Source organism: Eucalyptus grandis, chromosome 3, assembly GCF_016545825.1.
Source record: "Eucalyptus grandis isolate ANBG69807.140 chromosome 3, ASM1654582v1, whole genome shotgun sequence".
Lineage (NCBI taxonomy): Eukaryota > Viridiplantae > Streptophyta > Magnoliopsida > Myrtales > Myrtaceae > Eucalyptus > Eucalyptus grandis.
In genome coordinates this window covers 10,900,624-10,921,076 of record NC_052614.1, presented here as the reverse complement: position 1 = coordinate 10,921,076, position 20,453 = coordinate 10,900,624, and the positions used below count along the sequence as shown (strand labels likewise).

Below are 20,453 nucleotides of genomic sequence, written 5' to 3'. Positions count from 1 at the left end.
AGTGGAGAAATCTTGCACTATCCGTTGATCATGCTAAAGTATCAAAATACACATGATCATTGTAAAGTGATTGGCTCTACGACAAGAGACATGCTCGGCCAGGTTCTCCCCCTCTAGGGACTTGACATAACTACCCTATGCCGATATCACAAGTGAATAACTACACAACCAACGTATTTTCCAGTGGAGGTATCATAAAGCATATCGCTTATGATGAGGAAGCTCTCCTCAAAGATTAGACTGCATTAATCTTAACAGTGGCACATAGAAGATAAAAACTTTACCTGAGATATTTAAAGATGTCCCCCAAACGATAAGTTTAATGTTCAACACAAAGTTGACAAGCAAAAAAAAAAAAGACCACGGTAGAAGCACCAGAAACCAGAATACAGGTCTCAGAGGGGGACATCTTTTGTTTCATGCCTCCTTCACAAATGTCTTTTCAGTATGGAACCAAGATAAAAATATCGATGCGCACAAGCAGCAGCAATTCCATATTACAGGTTGTCCATAACCTCAGTTAAGCATGAGCAGTAAGACCTGCAGAATGTAACTGATATATCAGATCACAATGACAGTATATAATAAATTAGCCTAAAACAGCTTCTTCCGTACCACTTATCATTGATAAGAAATAAATCATAGGCAGTCAAGGAAAAGATGTGATTCAGTCGATTTAAGAGCTCGGTTACCTAACTCAATAGTAGATCAACAACAATGAGATGCTTAACAGTAGCTCTTGAAAATATAAGAGAAGATTGACCTGCTCAAAATTCCATCTCATCGGCAAGTTCATCCTCCTAGGCTGTCGCCTGAGGAACAGGGGGACTGGAAGCAGGCCAGCTATGACTTGCACCAGAGCAGCAGAAGCTGTTGTGGCAAGCAGGTGGAGCTGTTCTTCCAACTCTGCGCCCTCCGGTTCTTCCACTATGGCTGTCCCATGAAGAATGTGGGGGGCTGGAAGCAGGACAACTGGGACAGGAAATAGAGCAGCAGAAGATGTTTCGGCAGGCGGAACGAGCTGTTCTCCCAAGTCAGTGCCTTCCAGTTCTCCAAGCTCTGCCTCAAGCTCATCCTGGAATTGCAAAGTGATTGGAGGTAAGCATAGACTTTCAGGAAGGTAGTTTGAGATCCACCCAACCAGTGATCAAAAGCATAACTAAAATCAAACAAAGTATGAGGACAGTAACCTCATCAAAGAAAGCCGCTGCACCAGAAGGATATGACACCGCCTCTTGCATTTGTTTCATGGTCTCATGTTGTTCAGAAATCTCATCCATGATATTGTCCACATCAGCAATATTCCTGCGATAAACCGGAAATCAGTAAACTTTCTATGATTTACCAGCAAAAGAAAGCGTGATAGCAGAGCACCCAGTCAATTCAAGCTCAAGAAACTGCAATAAGATAGTGATGTCACATTGCTTAGAATGATATAAAATTTAATAAAATCAGTACTCCGCACATCAGAAAGGAGAACAAACGTAGGACATACATTGCTTTCATTGCTGCTGCTCCAGTTCTCAAAGCATCCATGGTCAAAGTTGCTGCTTCTCCTCCATCCAACACTAACATCTGGACCATTCACATATCAGACATCTCTTCCTATAACCAGATTCCAAGGAGGTTCTGAATCATTGAATCTTGATGGCTCACCTGATCATACATCTTAAGTTGAAAATTTCTAAGCTGCTCAATTTGCTCTTCACACAGCTTCTTCTTCTTCAAGCATTGAATTGCAGCTGCATTCTCGACAGCGCAACTTTATGTCAATAAGATAACAACTTGCGACTTCCATAATGGATAAATGCCATCATATAGCTTCAAGTATCATACAAAAGAAAAAAAACATTCTTGCATAGTTGCAAGTCAGAGTTACAAGGGAAAAGAAAACAAGCAATATAGGTGGAACAATAAAAAATTAGAGTCACGGCGACAAACAACAAAAGGCACAGGTAAAAGAAATGATTGTGCTAAAATTGCTATCCAGTGACAAGGTCACAACGATACAAAGGAAAGAAAGTCCAAATCAGAATGCAGTGACATATTAAAGTGCTTTGACCGCCACAAACGATGAAAGAATAAACGTAAGGAGGAGTTCATGTGGATTTGCACTCGATATCAGTGTCCACAACTCCATTCCTAATAATCAGCAGCCAGGTTGAGAAAATGAAGCAACACCGAGGAATAACATAACAAAAGCAAAGGTGCAAAAGGTATCTATCCAGGAAAAGGACAGGGTGAATGACCGTACCCTTTTTATCATTCACTCCAGTGGCCCTCTTCGCTTCCTCAAGCTCTTGAGAAGCCTTCCGTTTAAGAACATTCTCCTTTTCCTCCAGCATTAGAAGTGTCTGTACAGAAAGGAGGACAGAGGGCTCAACTGAACCAGTTAAATATACAAATGATATAACCTACCGTAATTATTTGCATAGACTAAGGTTCAATTTTTTTAAGCCTACAATCAAATTAAACAAATCCACATCATAGCATAGAGAAATGCGGATGCATGTGTTTTACTGTCATACGTACTCTAAGTATGCATTTCTTAATTACAGACAACACTAGGGGAAATCGAAATGAAAAAGACTCCGCAAAAAAGAATGGACTCTTCGGGAAATTTTTACAAATACAGATGGGTCTTCTGTCCGTCACATAATCAGACAAAAAATTTCAATGCACTGAATAAATGTGCAATGGTGTGACTTGGTTAAACTTAGCAAGTATAGCCACAGCTAGCTTCCCCATGTAAAAAGGAACAAGAGTTAACAAACAGCTTTCGCTTTCAGGGGCAAAATTAGCCGCAAAGCTTATGAATCACTATAAATACGCAGCCAATTATTGAAGTATGCGGTTGCATCAATTCGATACACGATCACATGGAGACTCGATTATCAAAAGTGAAACTATCGCCAGAAGGCTAAGAGCCCCAAGCACAGTCCCCATGGAGAGCTCAAGGAAGTACATCCATTCGTCAGTTTTCCCAGAAAAGAAAACCCAGAGCCATTTCTTCAACCATTGAAGAAAAAGAAAAGAAGCCGAAAACTAAAAATCAAGCACAGGAACCACAGATCGAATCCCCTTACTAAACGCCAAGACGATTGACGACCCCAACGAAGTGAAAATTAAAGATAAGTTCAGCAGGAGCAAAGAAAAAGCAGGCGAACTGTACCTCCCTCAACTTGTCCATCAAGATCGGGATCGGGGTCGTGATCGAGATCAGATCGGGATCCCCATCGCGATCGAGATGGAGATCGGGATCGAGGTCACCATCCCGATTCCGATCCCGACCCCGACACTGACCCCGATGGCGATCGCGATCAAGGTCTGGATCGGGATCGGATCAGGGTCCGGATCGGGGTCGGATCGGGATCGGGATCGGCTGACCCCGATGGCGATCGCGATCAAGGTCAAGATCGGGATAGGATCAGGATCAGGGTCAGGGTCGGGGTCGGGGTCGGGGTCGGGGTCGGGGTCGGGGTCGGATCGCGATCAAGGTCGGGATCGGGGTCTTCGCGATCGAGGTCGGGGTCGGGATCGGGATCGCCATCAAGATCGGGATCAAGGTCGGCATCGAAATCAAGATCGGGATCGGGGTTGGGATCGCCATCAAGATTGGGATCGAGGTCGGGGTCGGGATCCCGGATCGGGTAAGTTGCTAATACTCAAAGACAGACTCGATTATAGAAAGTGAAACTGTCGTCAGAAGGCTAAGAGCCCCAAGCACAGGGAGCTCGAGGAAGTATCTACTCGCCAGTTTTCCCGACAAAGAAAAACCAGAACCATTTCTTCAACCATTTAAGAGAATAAAAAAGAAGAAGCCGAGAACTCAAAATCAAGCGCAGGAACCGTACCTCCTTCAACTTGTCCATCGTCGTGGTGAGAGGCTGAGCGTCCGTCCCCAGCTTAAGTTTCTTGAAAAGCCAGCCCATCCAGACAGACATGATTGATCACTGCCTAAGGAAAACCCTTGATATCCTATCAACACCAAAAAGAAAGAACCAAACCAATCAAGATCGAGCCGTTCAAGCGCTATCGATTCGCAGAAACAAACAGGACAGATCAAACAGGGGAAGAGCGCATACGAAGATCGGACAGAGAGTGAGAGCGAGATCGAGGCCGGTATGGCGATCGCGGCGCGGTGGTCCGCCGGAGAGATTGGGGAGGTTTACAATGACGTTTTTCCATGTCTGACTAACCCCTCTTACATAAACAAAATCTCAAAGGGGAACACCAAGGATGGAGAGTTTGGGTGCGTGGGTATTTATATAGACAACATCCACGGAAGATAAGTACGGAATGGATGGGCGGGGTAAGTACGGCCATTCCGTCATTTTCCCGAAAAAAAGAAAAAGTGTTATGACCATTTTACCCATCGTCGATCGTCGTCGATCCCATGTTTTAAGCATCCTATCCGTTCTTCTGATGCCCTTATCCGGTTTCTTCTTTTGCGGGTCCCACTTCCCCTCCTCGTCTTCCACGCTTTTTGTGATAAGCCCAGGGGGTTATCAATAATTGAGGAGGACGTATGAAACATTGTTAGTCCAGAATACCTACATTGAGCGCAGTTAATTCCGCATTCTATCATGTGAGAACGTACGAAACATAGTTACAGAAAACTTTACCATATGTCCTGGGGAAATTAACAGGCATTGTTTTTTAACCCTATTTATACGAGATCTTTTTGTCACGTGGCCATTCCCAATAAGTAAGGAGTCAAGGAATGCATAATCCCGCTTTCATTACTTAAAAAAATGTAAACATTTGTGTTAAATTGTATTAAGGAGCACGTAGCCCGACCTCAAAATGCCAAATTTTGTCTCAAATTCCTTAGAATTGCAAAATGCGTCGTGAATAAATTTGGAATTAATGTACGACGGGAACATATGCACATTGATCAAGAAATGGAAACAGGTTTAATTCAAAAGTTACTCCTGTGGCCGATTGAGGGTACAAGACATCCTCTGTAAAGCTTGTCATAGAACAGTCAATTGAAAAGGAAAAAGGAGATCACTACCTCATTTCCATTGTCTTCTTGGTTGCCAGAGTACTACCATGGCAACACATGGGGCCATCACTGATAACGATGATTTAACGATAGGAATGGTGATTTTTATCTTTCTTTTGCAAGAAGTAGAGCCACAAAGGTTTTGTCCATCGACACTAAAAAGAGAGGAAATTAGGCTCGTGGATAGAGAGAGAGTAATGGCGATACGTGATGGAAACATGCGAAGGAAAACAAGAAGGTTCATCCATAATAGCGTTTGAACCAAAAGGAGCATACCGACCTTAATATGAGCAACTTAGCATTCGATCGTTTTAAAAGAGTTTTTGGCACAAGTCTCGTCAAATTATTACCTATCAGGTTCTTGAAAGTCAAGTAATTGTCATATATCATTAGTGTATCTAGCGGCATCGCAGACCAAGATAACGTAGAGTTAACTTTATTCATTGAAATTTATTATAAAAAAAAAAACAGGTAAGAAGATTTAGCTTTGCTAAAATTTGAAAATGGTAAAACCAAATTGGAATAGCAGTTTCATCGTCCACTCGCCATGTCCTCTCCAGTCTCCTCTCTATAAGTCGCGCAATGGTAAGGGATTTGGACCTTGGCTAACGAGGCGGGGCCCCACCGGGCACGACTGTCACGTGAGAGTCAAGAAAGCAACCAATGGGGGGAGAGCCCGGTCTCTTTCTCTTTCTCTACCCTTTTTTCTTTCCTCACGGGCACTTCATCTTTTTGGGCTCTCCCCCTTCTCAAGAGGGGCGGAACCATCGCACTTCCAAGCATTTTCTTCCATCATGGTGGGCCCCGCCCTTGGGTGGGTTGGTGGGTTGGTGGGGGTTGTCTTTAGGGGTTTAGGCGTGCAATAGAAATCGACACGTTGCGAGAGTCAAAGAAAGCAACTAATGGGAGGAGAGCCCGGTGACGTCGAGCAGTTCTCTCCCCTCTTTTCTTACGGATTAAGAAACGCCAACACTACTCGAAAGTTTTTATATTATATCGGATATTTCAACACATATGATGCTCTTTAATACTCGATCAATAAGTGTTGATCAACAAATAAAAATTTTATTAAATGAATTTCTATTTCTTTTATTCAAAATAATAAAATAATAGAATGAGACATTATTTTGAGTAAAAACAAATATGCGCTAAATGTCCAATATTCGGCACGAAATGTGCACCGGTTGCTTCTCTCGACCAAGTTTGACTATTTGACCCGAGGGGTGAAAAGAAAACAGCGTGGGAAATAAAATATAGGGATTAGAAATAAAAAGAAAAGGGAAAGAAAGATGTAGGGGAAGTGTGGCCGCCAGTTACGACCAAAAAAATATAAAAAATGTGGCCGCCAGTTACGACCAAAAAAATTTAAAAAAATGTGGCCGCCAGTTACGATCAAAAATATAAAAAAATGTGGCCGCCAGTTATGACCAAAAATATAAAAAAATGTGGCCGCCAGTTACGACAAAAAAAAAAAAATGTGGCCACCAGTTACGACAAAAAAAAAAAAAAGTGTGGCCGCCAGTTACGACCAAAAATAAATAAATAAAAATGAGGCCGCCATTTACGACAAAAAAAAAAAAAAAACAAAAAGAAGTGTGGCGTAGTAAAGAAGGAGAGTTTGTTTTCTTGAGGGAGCTGCACGCGCCCCGCACAGTAGCTTCCTTAAAAGCAGTGCGGGCAAGAAAGAAAACAAGAAGTCCGTGGTTCTTGTTTTACGGCCGCACGAAGAGAGCCATGGGATCGTGTTCAGAGCTCGAACGTCCGGTAATTTGTGCTTAAGCTTTATTATATTCAATAAAGTTATTTATTTATAAACACTCAGATTTGAATTTAATTTATATGCTAAAAATACTTGAAATACATGAAAGAATCATAAATTTGAATTTTATGATTATTAATAGATTAATATTGATATTCGATATCGAATCACGTAAATTTTTAACGTCCCTTATTATTCATTGTTTATTTTCTCTAATAATTTTACGTCGATATAAATTGCATGACCCTAGGTAGCTTCCATGTTAATATATTACTAGAGTTAGTCAATCTAACGAAAATGTACTCGGACACTTACAAACTTAATAAATATGAATATGGATAAAGTACTAAATGCATTTAATTTATTGATTAGAAACCCTGTTGAAATAGATCTCATAATTTCCTTTGATCGAAAGATGAATGAGAATGTAATTTGACCTCAAAATGTCAAATTATGTCTCGACATATTGTTGTTTTTCTAGCTCCTGAAAGTCAAGTAATCAGTCTCATATAATTAGTGCATCTTGCGGTATCTTAGATGAAGATAGTTAGCTTTCTTCATTGAAATTAAACAAAACAAAAAAAAGAGTTAGCTTTGCTAAAATTTGAAAATGGTAAAATCAAATTGGAACTGCAGTTTCCATCGCCCTCTCGCCGTGGCCCCCCTCCCCATAAGTCGCGCAATAATAAGGGATTTTGACTATGGCTGATGAGGCGGAGCCCACCGAGCACGACGGTACACGCATCAAACGATCGCACTTCCAAGCATTTTCTTCCATCGTGGTGGGCCCCGCCCTTGGGTGGGTTGGTGGGGGTTGACTTTAGGGGTTTAGGCGTGCAAAAGAAATCCACGCGTCGCGAGAGTCAAAGAAAGCGAGCAGGCCTCTCCCCTCTTTTCTCGCCGATTAAGATACAGCAGTTTAAGGAGATGCTTAGCTCCTAAGAAATGCCGACACTTCTCGAAAGTTTTTATATTATATGACACTCTTTAATACTCGATCCACAAATGCCGAATTAATGACACCGAGTATGGAAATTGGGAATTCCATCACGCGATTTCAATACGCATCAGATTAATTTTAAAAAATTTCAATAAATGAAAAGTTGAAATGTAAATATGTGAAAAATAAAAATAAATAGGAAAAGAAGAAAAAAATTAATATTCTTTTTTCTTCTAACTCTTATTTTCTGTAACACACAGTTCACTCCCAATTTTTTTCTTTTCTTTCTCTTCTCTTCAAACATGTTTTAACAAGCAAGTCCAAAATGTGGATTGTTTTTTTCCTTCAAGTTTTATGAATTATTGAAATTAAGTTGAATATTTATTAACAAATAGTTGATTAATACTTTTAAAAATTCATTATAGGTTCTTCGTGAATTTGAATTAAATGAATTTGATTAAAATAATCATAAAATGATAATTTATCATGTATATATAAAAATATAAATATTTAATATATAAGGTATCCAAACATCTCATAATTCTTTATATTTTTATAAATTATATATCGTATATCGCGTTGTGTCGTGTCACGTTGCATGTCGATACTACTTAACTTATAAGTACTCTATATATTTGTGTTCTTTCAAAATTTCAGGCACTAGTTTGGTAAAGCTACCGTCGAGAGGTCTCTAAGCAAGATAATATTATATAAGGAAAAAGAGGTGGTTCACTGATTTTTGTTTTTCCTTTATTAGATCTTTGATTAGGAGAACCATTTCTACCTTTCACAAAACACGTCGGTCTTGGGCATATGATTGACAATTGATGAGATTCGAACTGATCCACTTATTCATGCATTTGATTTGTGCATACAAAAAGCATTCCAAATTATTTCTTCTCATAAAACAGATAGAAAACAGCAGATCGGTCGGCAAGCAGTAGGGCCAAAAGCAAAAATAGAAGTACGGATAAAATTAAAGAAAAGGTAAACTTGGAGCATGTAAATACTGCACTAATCATGAAGCTCAATGCTACAACTATAGCTGATGGAGCTAAGAAGCCCAGAAACACGACGCCATATGCTAATGTCCTTACATGACAGAAAATGTGAGCTAGTGGAAGAAGGAGATAGCTATCCACCGACCGCATTTGACCACCGAGCTTAACCGTTGCGAGTCGCAGTCAGGCTTCGGGTGAGACCAATATGGCTTTATGGCTCGCTTGTGTTGGGCTCACACGAATTGAGGCTCCTCCTCCTCCCATTTTATTTTTTGTAAATCAACACCTACTAACTATTGCATTATTGTCGCACAAAAGTTGAATAATGAACAAGGATACTACTTTTTGAAGAAATCACATAGGGATTTGTGAGCATAACAGTCATTGGATAACTGTTAAAATAATAGCATGTTGTGAACCGAAATTTTTCGAAAAAGTAAACCCTACAATAATTTGTAATTATTTATTATGTATTTTTTTATGGCTAAAACATACCGTTATTTTTACAATAAATTACAGACAGTTACATAAATATTTATCAATCACACATAGTTGGTAATGTAAGAATCACATTGTCTAATAGAAACTTGACTATTTAGATGAATTGAATGAGAAAAAATTGGAAGAAACATAATCCGAATTAAGTGATCGACAGACTCTTAATCCTAATTTATCATTCCATTTTGGCGTATAGACCGTCTTAAGCTAATTAGACACTCTACAAAATGTCTCTTAGTAGTTAATTTTTTAGACATTTGAGTGTTTTGAATTGATTTATTTTTTATATTTTCAACATTTAACCCTCTTCCCCGCATATATTGTCAAATTGTGTAAACAACGAAAGAATCCATCACGAGTAATTTGAGCTAGTATTATTTGATGATAATGAAATGCGCTGGGGTGCAAATTATACTGAAAAATATGTCATCTACAAATTGTATGATGTTAGTTCATGTGTTATACATATATACATGTGTGTGTGCGCGCACGTGTGTGTACACGCGTACACGCGCACACATGTCATTACTTACCTCTCCGATTTGATACTCGTCAAATTTTGGGTAATAACCAAAAAAGTCTTAAACATATTTTATAGATGCTAATGCACTTTTATTTTTTTAATTCATCGATTTAGTTCTAACTTTATTGACAATCACCAATATAGTCATTGCAACTTATTTTGATTGGAAATCACTAATGTAAACACCGACTATCCTCCGTGGCACGACCAATACCAACACTAATGTCGCGACCTAAAATTTCGAGTGCACCACCTAGAGTTTAGGCTAATAGACTACTAAGTCTTAAACTTAGCCTGGGCTCTCCCAAGCCCATACCAATTCACGACTTAGATTTAAGTTTTTAACATGCAAATGGATTTTATCTAGGAGTCGTCACTAATCGGGCCATTATGGTAGGCCGACAGACACTTAGGCCCCGTTTGGTAACCATCCAAACAGGGCCAAATTCCGATTCTTTGTTCCTGCATTAGTTTGGGCCTAGAATTTTGTTCCCTGGAACAAATTGAGAATAGAATCAAGAACAAAAAAAAAGTTGATTCTTGTTCCGAGAACGACTTTGAGAATCAAACTTGCCATCTTGCGACCACCATCCACCACCGCCCGCCACCGTCCGCCGTCCGCCGCCCGCCGCCGCCGTTTCCGCGAGCTCGCTGCACTGGGGCGAGGTCCCAGCGAGGCCCGCCGCCGGGCCGGGCAAGCCTTGCAACGCCCGCGCCCCACCGGTGGCTGCGAGCCTCGCCCGCCACCACGGCGAGGCTCGCCAGCCCGCCGGTGGCACCGGCAGCCTCGCCCGGCCCTAGCGACGCCGGGCCCGGCCCCGGGCGGGCCGGGCAAGCCTCGCCTGGCGATTTGTGAGGCTCGGCCGACGAGGGGTTTGGCGACGCTCCTGAGGTCACCAAATACAAGAAGAAGAAGAAGAAGAAGAAGAAGAAGAAGAAGAAGATGATGATGAGAAAAGGAAAAAAGAAAAGAAAAAAGGAAAAAAAGTAAAAAATTGTTTAAAAATTAAAAGAAATTGATTTGGAAATGAGAATTAATTAGCACGATACCAAACGCAATTCTATTCCGTAATCGTAAATTTTGGACAGATTACCAAACTACTTAAAATGCTTAGAATCGCCTCTTTCAAACAAAATAAAATGAATCGCTTTTGATCAGAATCTACTCCCGGGAATAGAATCGTTACCAAACGCGCCCTTAAGTAAAATAATGGGACAATTATTTTACTCCTATGAACCAGAGACTATGGGTATATGGACTTTATTACATTAGAATTCTCTAATGCCCTTTCGGTACCATTTCTTTTTATTTTTTAAAAATATATTTTTGCGGTAGTTTGGATTTATTTTAACCTAAATTACCATCATGTCAAAAGGTGATCACACGGGTACCCAACCATTATAGACATTCAATAAATAAAATAAATTGCATCACACAAAACAAACAATTTTTGGGTTTTCTTAAAATTAGAATTTAAAAAAATGCATTTTTAACTACATGACCTAATTTTACTAAAAAAATTCTAATTAAATAAACCTATTATGCAAACTAATTAATATGCTCCTCATGACCTAATTTTACTAGTAAAAAATTCTAATTAAATGATCCTATTATGCAAACTAGTTAATATGTACCTCATGACCTAATTTTTATATTTTTTATTAGAAATTTGGAATTAATAAACAAACTAATTAAACTATCTAAAAAGGAATAATTTTCTAATTTATTTTAGGGATTGATTTGACTTAAACCCTATCCTATCTTAGAAAACTATATTTTAGAAAAATGAGATAATTAAAATGTGTAAACATTATATATATATATATATATATATATATATATATATATATATATAAAGGTTATTTAGGTCCAACCCTAATCTATTTCGAAAGATTATAAAAAATGAATTCCTAAAATGCAATCCTAATTTATGAAGCCAACATATTATGATGCAAGATTTTTTATTTGTATGTTTTTTTTTTCCAAGACATGCAATTATTAGATAAACATTACATCTAAACAATCAAGATATTCAACAAATAAATGATTAAAATAATCGAAAAAATAACCCGTTGTCTCGTAGGTCAAATTAACGATTACTCTAACCCTAAACATCACGACAAAAAGTTCAAAATAATTAAAAATCTGATCCGAAGTTTTACGAATCAAATTAATAACTATAATGATTTAACGATTAAAATACTATCAAAATGCCCCAAAAATTAATATAATTAAAAAAATGATCTCGACGTCTTATGGATCAAATTAATAATTACAATGGTTTTGGGCAAAACCCCGTGGAAAATGCCTACAAGATTCATGAAATGAAAATTGACATCCATTGTTCCGATTTAAATAACTAAACTAAAGAATAAATAAAATAAAGTAAAATAAAGATAAAACTAAGGCACTGCTTGGTAATCATTCAAATAGTGCTTAATTCTGATTTTTTGTTCCTTAATCACTTTGAGACGAGAATCGCGTTTGGTAAAATTTTTGTTCTGACCAAATTTGTTCCTGAACGGATTGGGAAGAGAATCAAGAAAAAAAAATTGATTCTTGTTTTGGGAACAAAATTGAGAATCAAAACTCTTATTCTTCTCTTTTCTTTTTCTTCATTGACCGCCGCCCGCCGTCCGCCGCCGCCCGATTCGACAACCGGTTCGGCGAGCTCGCGAGGCTCGCCTGGCCACCGACGAGGCCGAGCCTCATTGGTGGCGAGCAGTGGCTCCCAAGGCCGGCCCCGCCCCCTCCCCCGGTCATGAAAAATACAGCTCTCTTTATAATGATTCTAGACGGCCGCTTTGTATGGTATTTTCCGAGTTTCCATCTTCTCGTTCCATAAAATCAAAGCTATAAATCGGAGTGTGATTTCTCAATCGCCGATTTTACTCAAATTTATTTCATTTTGTAAAAATTCTTATCATTTATTCACTTGATTTTTAAATTGTTTATGCATTTAACAAAATTCGAATATTTATCAATTTCAAATTTCCATGCATAATTAATCAAATCGATTTCCCCATTTTTTTTCCATTTTTTTTCATTTTATTTGTTTTGATTTTTTTATGGATTAAAATTAATCCCTAATTTTTATGCAAAAATCAATGATTAGATTTGCCAAAATTTAGGTGTCAACAACTAATTTGAACAATTTTTATAATTATTTATTTATTTTATTTTTTCTTTCTTCGTGACTAGTGGGGGTCGCAACCCTTAAAACTGGTCAAGAAGATTATTTTTGAAAATTGTAAAAATAATTAAGATTAAATTGTAAAATCGAAAGGTTTAAAATTAAATTGATAACTCAACAATAAGTTTATGACTTTTGTGGTAATTACCCCTCAATTTTGGGGAGCAAAAACGTAATAAGGTGAAAAGTTGGGGAGCAATCTGTAATAGACCAACCTTCATCCAACGAGTGAACTCAAACTCGAACCTCGCTCCCGGGGAGCTTCAACCCCAACCAAACTCCCGCCAAAAAGAAGAACGAGAGAGAAAAATCGCGGAACCCCCGTAGCTCGAACTCCTCTTCTCTTTCGCCGCTCCCTTCACCGATCGCGCAACAAAATGGTAGATCTCTCTCTCGTTCCCGAATCTCTCGATGTAAATCGTGCTTTCATCTGTGTTTTCCGGGGGCTGATCTGAGGTTAGATTACGTTTGGAGCAAGCATTTCGTTCGCGATTTCAGCTAGGGTTTCGAGTTTCGAGTTTCGAGTTTTAGGGTGACGCTGAATAATCGCCTGTGCCTCTCGAGTCAAACTAGTCGTTTTGCCTGATGCTTGATGGTAGTTTTGGATTTAGGGCTATCTAGATCCTCTGGAGTCTTGAGTGCTTGATTTTTGCTACATCGTTTCGATTTCCGGATGTTGTTTGTACTGAGTTTTGTTAGGTTTTCGTCGGATTGCTGTTCTCTTGCTTGGTGACTGTGGATTGCCGGCCAGATGGTGCCTTGGATTTACATATTTGTTTACTTTTTGGGTTGTGTGCAGTCGAAGAAACGTGGACTATCTTTGGAAGAGAAGCGAGAGAAGATGCTTCAGATATTCTACGAGTCGCAAGACTTCTTCCTTGTGAGATTCCAATGCTTCTGACCGTATTTATTGAGTACCTTACAGTTCTCATCATGCTTCATTTTGACTAAGGTTTTCATGTTTTTGCTGACGTTGTAGTTTAGAAAGAGTGGAATCATATCATGTTTTTGCATTCTTTTAACTGTTGGGAAGCTACATGTACATTGGTTATTTATGAAAGCTTAGTACTCCCTGGGGATTTGGATTGATCACCCATGTTAATTCAGTTCATCCGTGAGAATACAAGTCGATAGCACTTATCAGAAGTACCTTTTCTTGTTTGAGAGAGAGAGAGAGAGAGAGATTAGTCCCCAGGGTTCTAGATTCATAAACTCCAAAGGCTTCACTCATGTTAGTTAAGTTCATCCATGAAAATACAAGTCGATAGCACTTATTGGAAGTACATTATATCGTTACCTTTCAGCTAAAGGAGCTTGAGAAATTGGGACCCAGAAAAGGTGTTATCACCCAGTCTGTCAAAGATGTCGTTCAAAGCTTGGTTGATGATGACCTAGTCTTGAAGGACAAGATTGGAACTTCTGTAAGTCATAGCTTCTGGAATTGAGTTTTCCCCCCTCAAATCTATACCAACAGGAAATACACCGGCATGATTGGTCGTATATTGATGCTTCCTAACTCTTTTGCTCCCCATGTCATTTTGATACTAAACTCATGTAGTACTTTTCACTGACTAGATCTTTGAAATGCCTAATGGTGGGAATCGGCTTAAAATTTCAGGTATATTTCTGGAGTCTTCCTAGCTGCGCCGGAAACCAGGTTAAGATCAGTACTCCACTGTTGACCTGAATTCTATAAAAGCTGTCTCTTTGTTTGCATTCATTATGCACTTTCTCAACAATAACAACAGAGTAACCAAATCACAGCTGCAAAATGTGTACCGGAAACTTGAATCTGATGTCCAAAGTAGCGAGAGGCGGCTGGTGGAGCTAGCTGATCAGTGCAATGCATTAAAGAAGGGAAGGGAGGAATCTGTGAGTGGATCTCTTCAACAATAGGCAATATGCTCCTAAGAGTGAAGAGTAAATATTTTTGTGCTTCCTCTGTGGTTTGACCAGGATGAACGAGAGGAGGCTTTAAGCAACCCAAAGAAAGTAGAGGAGAAGTACAATGAGTTGAAGGTTGTGGTTGAACTATTCCCCCATTCTTATCGATATCCAAAATTAAAAGTGGAGTATTATTGATAGTCCATTGTCTGATATTTTAGGATGGTATGGCAGAATATGCAGATAATGACCCAGCTGCCGCCTTTGAAGCAATGAGTTAAGAAAGCCGGTCTTATGATGCTCAAGTTTCTGGTTTTTTCCTTAAGCTATCCTGGATTTCACGTTTCTTTCTTTGTGGTATTTTGTTTGGCGATCTGACTAGCTGACTCTTCCTCAATAATGTGGACAGAGGATGCAATATCGGTTGCCCATGCAGCAGCCAATAGATGGACAGGTATTGCCGCTGACAGATTCTGCTTTGTTTAAGTGTTTATTTCAGTCTTCAAGTAAGCGCTTGAGCAATTTCGCAACATTGTAAATTTTCTCTATTTTGGCCCCTTAAATTCTTTCTGGGGTTTTAATTTTGCAGACAATATTTTCACACTGAGACAGTGGTGCTCAAACAATTTTCCAGAAGCCAAAGAACAGCTAGAACATATGTACCAGGAGTTAATTCCCATAAGCACAGGTATAGCCTCGTCCAAAAGCATCATAGTAGGTCAACCAATACCCAAAATCCGGATATCTGCAGTTTATTTGGCTGACAACACTATAAATAACAGCATCTAAACCATTAGCAAATGTGACGGTTTGCTCCGAGCAACATTTTCTGCTCACCTGATAAATTAGTCCGGTGAAAAATATAGTTACAAAGGCATGAGTAAGTTTACTCTTGAGCAAGGCGTGAGCTGCTTCTTTGAAGTAGCTGTTTTAGCTTATCTGATCTTCGAAGTTTCTTAGAACTGAAGTTCTAGTGCTGAAATGTAACTAAAGGTGGGAATTACTGATGATTTGGACTACCTGGAGATGTCAACACTGGGAACTTAGATACCACAGAGTCAAATGGCATATACACCAGGCGTCGCATCCAATTTCTCTCGGATTCTGATGCAAATCTATTAAACTGAAAGAGCACATTGCGCGAGTATGTTGTTGCCTTGGTCTGATGTGTGAGCCAAGCTTCCTAGACTTGTAATAAATATTAGCTGACCCTCTCTGAATGTGCAAGCTGAATCGGTTTTAATGCTTGATGAGATTGGGGGCGATATGTAATTTGATCATACAACTCGATGGAAACGTACTTTGACAGTAGTATCTCCGCCTGCATGCCTTTTATGCTTGATGAGATTGGGGGTTATATATAATTTGATCATACAACTCAAATGGAAGCATACTTTGACAGAGCATGCCTCCCTCCTTCCCTCCCTCTTGCGCCATTTTCCAAAAGGATAAGCATACTTTGAAAGAGCATGCCTCTCTCTAATCTTACGCCATTTTCCAAAAGGGTCTTGTCATTCCAGCCGACAAGCTATGGCAGCTAAGACTGTTTGTTAACATTCTTTATTTTTGTTTATGAACAAAAATTTTGTTTTTTTGTTTCAAGGAGCAAAAAAAAAAAAACGCGTTTATTTGTGTTTTTTGTTCCAAATCTATTTTTTTGTTTCTAGGAACACATTTGAACAAAAAAAAAAACAAGAAAATGTGTTTTTTGCTTCTAGAACAATTTTTAAGAACAAATTTTCTCTCTCTTCTCTTTTTCTTCTCTTTTTTTTTTCTTTTTTTTTTTCTTTTTTCTTTGGTCGGTCGCCGGCCTCGACCATGGCCGGCGACCAGCCGTCGAGGGCCGGCGACCTCGCTAGAGCGTCGTCGGCCTCGGCGAGGCCGAGCATCACCGCCTCGGTGGGGCTCAACCTCGCCTTGGTTGGGCGAGCTCGGCTCGCCTAGATTCGGCGAGCCTTGCCGTGGCTAGGCAAGGCTATCGGCCAAAAAAGAAAAATAAAACAAAATAAAAATATTAAAAAATTAAAAGAAACAAAATAGAATACAAATTTACCAAACGCTGTTTCGTTCATTTTTTATTCTCGGAACAAGTTTACCAAATGCATTTTTTTATTCAAAATTGTTCTCCGAAACAGTAAATATATTTTTTTTTTTATTTATGTTCCCTAAAACAATTTTTAAACAGAAATGTACCAAACGCACCCTAACCCCCTCTCTCTCTCCCTGAACCACAAGCTATGGCAGCTAGCCCCTCTCTCTCTCTCTCCCTCTCTAATCTTGCGCCATTTTCCGAAAGGGTCTTGTGTTTCCAGCCTACGAGCTATGGCAGCTAAATTTTTTGACAGCCTGAAGGCATCTACATTGCCGATTTAGAGAGATGCGTGCAGCAAAAAGGGTAGGGATATGACATTGCTGCATCAGAAGATCCGAGCAGCTTCTGAAACCTTGCTAATAAATTGAAATCAGGCCTTTATTTGCTCTTCTGGGATATATGACTAGGTTATAGATATCCATAGACACAGAAATAGTACTTCCAGAGGAAGCTCGAGACTGTCCTAGATCAAAACCAAGAAGCCCACTCGAGATCGAAGTAAAAATTATGAACAGCACAGCCCAACTTTGCAAGTTGGTGCACAATCGAGAAGCTACTGTTGAGGTTCTCTCCGAGAGAATGAAATTCCACATCATCTAGTAAGAAAAGGTCAGCTCATTGCAGCAGGCACAAAGGGAGGAATAGTCCTTGGAAAATGAGCCATTCCAATACCGCCTTAAAGACCCCCACACAACAATAGTAATCAACCATACAAGACAAACGGAAGATAAAGCAAAGACTCGATAAAAAGGAATCCTGGATACTTTCGTGGTACAGAGCTCCCTTGATGGGTTAAAATGATAAAAACACACCCCAACTTTTGGTATTGGAGAACATGAAAACCTTAATGTCCATGATACAGGGTTGGCCAGGTCTTTACACAGCCTCAATTAACTATGAGCAGCAAGACCTGTGCAATGTAACTGAAATATCATATCAGAATGACAGTATAACAAAATAGCCAAAGAAAAAGTCATCTGCTCCTATGCCACTTACCATACAGAAGAAAGAAATCGTTGGCAGCCAAGGAAAAAAATGGAATTTCGGCCAATTTAAGAGCTACCTAACTTATAGACCAACAACAATGAAATGCTTAATACTAGCTTTTGAAAAAAGGAGAGAAGATTGACCTGCTCCAAGTGGCATCTCAGCCTGCAAAGCCGCAAGTTCATCCTCCTCAGCTGTCCTCTGAGGAACAGGGTCAGCTCCTTCCAGTTCATTGAGCTCCGCCTCAAGCTCATCCTGGAATTACAAAGTGATAAGATATAAGCATGGACTTTCCGGGAGGTAATTTGAGATCCACCGAATCGGTGATCAAGAGCATAACTAAAATCAAACAAAGTGCGAGGATGGTAACCTCGTCAACTTCAGTGGCTGCGCCAGAACTAGTTGGCAATGAATCTTGAGTTTGTCTCGAGCTTGCCATTAGATCAATCTCATTCATTATCTTACCCCTACCATTAATATTGCCGTGAAAAAATAGACATCAGTAAGCAAAAGAAAGCACCATAATGGAGCACCCAGCTAATTCAACCTCAAGAAACTGCAATAAGAAAGTGCTGCCACATTGCATAGAAAGAAACAAATATCAACAAAATGAGTATTCTGGAATTCAGAAAGGAAAACAAAAGTAGGACATACATCGCCTTCTCCATTTCTTGCATTGCTGCTGCTGCAATTTTTAGAGCATCCACAGTTTCAGTTTTTGCTTTTGCTCCTTTCAACTTTATTATCTGGACCATTCACATATCAGTCATCCAATCCCAGAAGCAGATATCAAGGAAGTTCTGAATTATTGAATCTTGATGGCTCACCTGTTCCCCAATCTGAAATTCGTAATGTCTAAATTGCTCAATCTGCTGTTCATACAGCCTCTTCTTCCTCAAGCATAATTTTGCAGCTGCATTCCCAAAGGCACAACTTTACATCAATAAGATAACAACTAGCCGACTTCCATAATTGATAAATGCCATCATATAGCTTCAAGTATCATATGAAAGTAAAAAAATTCTTGCATAGTTGCAAGTCAGAGTTACAAGGGAAAAGAAAACAAGCAATGAAAGAAAATAAAGTTGCGGCCATAAACAACAAAATGTAATGGTAAAAGAATTGATCATGCTAAGATTGCTATCCAGTAGTAAGGTTACAATTGTACAAAGGAAAGCACAGATCAGAATGCAATGACAGATTAAAGTGCTTTGACTGCCACAAACAATGAATTAATGAATGTAAGGACAAGTTTATGTGGATTTGCACTGAATTATCATGTACAAAACTCCATTCCTGATAACCAGTGGACAGGTTGAGCAAATGAAGCAACTCCGAGAAACAACATAACAAAAGCAAAGCCGTAAAAGGTATCTATCCAGGAAAAAAGTCAAAGTGAATGACCGTACCCTCCCTATTTCCTGCTCTTATAAACTCCTTCGCTTTCTCAACTTCTCCAGAAGCATTCTTTTCAAAGCCTGCGCCTCTTTCTTCAGCTTTCTGAGTCTCTGTACAGAAAGGAGGACAGAGGAGCCAAATGAACCAGTTAAATATACAAATGATATAATTTACCGTAATTATTTGTATAGACTAAAGGTCAATCTTTTTTTAAGCCTATAATCTAATAAAATAAATCCACATCTTACTATAGAGAAATGCAGATGCATGGGTTTTACTATCATACGTACTTGAAGCATGCATTTCTTAATTACTCACAACATCAGGGGAAATCAAAATAAAAAAGACTCCACGTAAAGGAATGGACTCTTCAGGAAATTTTTACGAATACAGATATGTCTTCTGCCTGTTACATAATCAGATCAAAAATTTTGGATGCACTGAATAAATGTGTGATTCTGTGCCTTGCTGAACTTAGCACGTATAGCCGCAGATAACATCCACATGTGAAAAAGAACAAAACAAACAGCTTACGCTTTCAGGGGCAAAATAAGCCGGAAAGGTTATGGATCATTATGAATATGCAGCCATTGAAGTATGCGGTCGCATCAATTCCATACACAATCAAATGGAGACTCAATTATCGAAAGCGAAACTATCGCTAGAAGGCTAAAATTTTATAGACTCCATTTGCTAAATGCTAGCATTTGAAATGCTGAAAGCCCAAAGCAGATCATTTTTGGAATGCTAATTTAAGGTTTAATGAGTTTTTTTTTTTTTTCTTTTTAATATTGCCCTCACTGATAATCATATTTGCCCCTTTTGCCCTCAAAAATACAATCCATCGTCTTCTTCCTTGGATTTGGACTTGCTGCTCCACCGCGAAGCTCAACTGGCAGGCGGCGCTCAGCCGCAAGCGGCCAGATCTGGTCGCTGGGAAGCCTTGCCTGAGGTCGGGAAGCCTCGCCTGAGGTCGGGCGACCTCGGACATCGCCGCCTGGGTCACGCGACCCAAGTGCCGCCGCCTGAGGTCGAGTGACCCAGGGCGTCGCCTAAGGTCGGCACAACACAGGCGGCTGGGTTGCGCAACCCAGGGCGTCACCTGAGGTTACCAACCTCAAATGAGCTGCCTCCCCACCGCCACCGCCTCCAGCCACCTCCCCACCACC

General features: G+C 39.5%; 3 protein-coding genes across 7 annotated transcripts; 1 reads left to right on the top strand and 2 right to left on the bottom strand.

Annotated features, from left to right (window-relative positions):
* Positions 1-516: 516 nt before the first annotated feature.
* Positions 517-3,914, bottom strand: LOC120291638 (vacuolar protein sorting-associated protein 32 homolog 1-like; the record flags this gene model as incomplete). Its single annotated transcript, XM_039309300.1, has 7 exons — positions 517-540; positions 764-1,075; positions 1,191-1,305; positions 1,496-1,575; positions 1,657-1,742; positions 2,255-2,354; positions 3,855-3,914. Coding segments are annotated over 7 exons (777 nt in total), but the record flags the coding sequence as incomplete, so codon positions are not given.
* Positions 3,915-13,508: 9,594 nt separating this feature from the next.
* On the top strand, positions 13,509-16,148 carry LOC120292202 (meiotic nuclear division protein 1 homolog). Of its 5 annotated transcripts, XM_039310354.1 has the most exons (9): positions 13,509-13,803; positions 14,228-14,344; positions 14,542-14,580; positions 14,688-14,795; positions 14,880-14,942; positions 15,029-15,083; positions 15,217-15,261; positions 15,397-15,495; positions 15,801-16,148. In XM_039310354.1, exons 1-9 carry the CDS (start codon positions 13,675-13,677, stop codon positions 15,812-15,814), a joined length of 669 nt encoding a protein of 222 aa, XP_039166288.1. In that variant the 5' UTR covers positions 13,509-13,674; the 3' UTR covers positions 15,815-16,148. The 5 variants fall into 5 exon arrangements, 1 of the variants encoding a protein (XP_039166288.1); XR_005549963.1 differs by lacking the exon at positions 15,801-16,148 and having other exon boundaries at positions 15,042-15,119; positions 15,397-15,475; XR_005549961.1 differs by lacking the exon at positions 15,801-16,148 and having other exon boundaries at positions 15,029-15,119; positions 15,397-15,475.
* Positions 16,149-17,259: 1,111 nt separating this feature from the next.
* On the bottom strand, positions 17,260-20,275 carry LOC104436527 (vacuolar protein sorting-associated protein 32 homolog 1). The gene is made up of 7 exons (XM_039309299.1): positions 20,086-20,275; positions 19,296-19,394; positions 18,714-18,799; positions 18,541-18,632; positions 18,257-18,353; positions 18,030-18,141; positions 17,260-17,809 (listed from the first exon to the last, which is right to left on the bottom strand). Exons 1-7 carry the CDS (start codon positions 20,273-20,275, stop codon positions 17,790-17,792), a joined length of 696 nt encoding a protein of 231 aa, XP_039165233.1. The 3' UTR covers positions 17,260-17,789.
* Between the last annotated feature and the right edge of the window lie 178 nt (positions 20,276-20,453).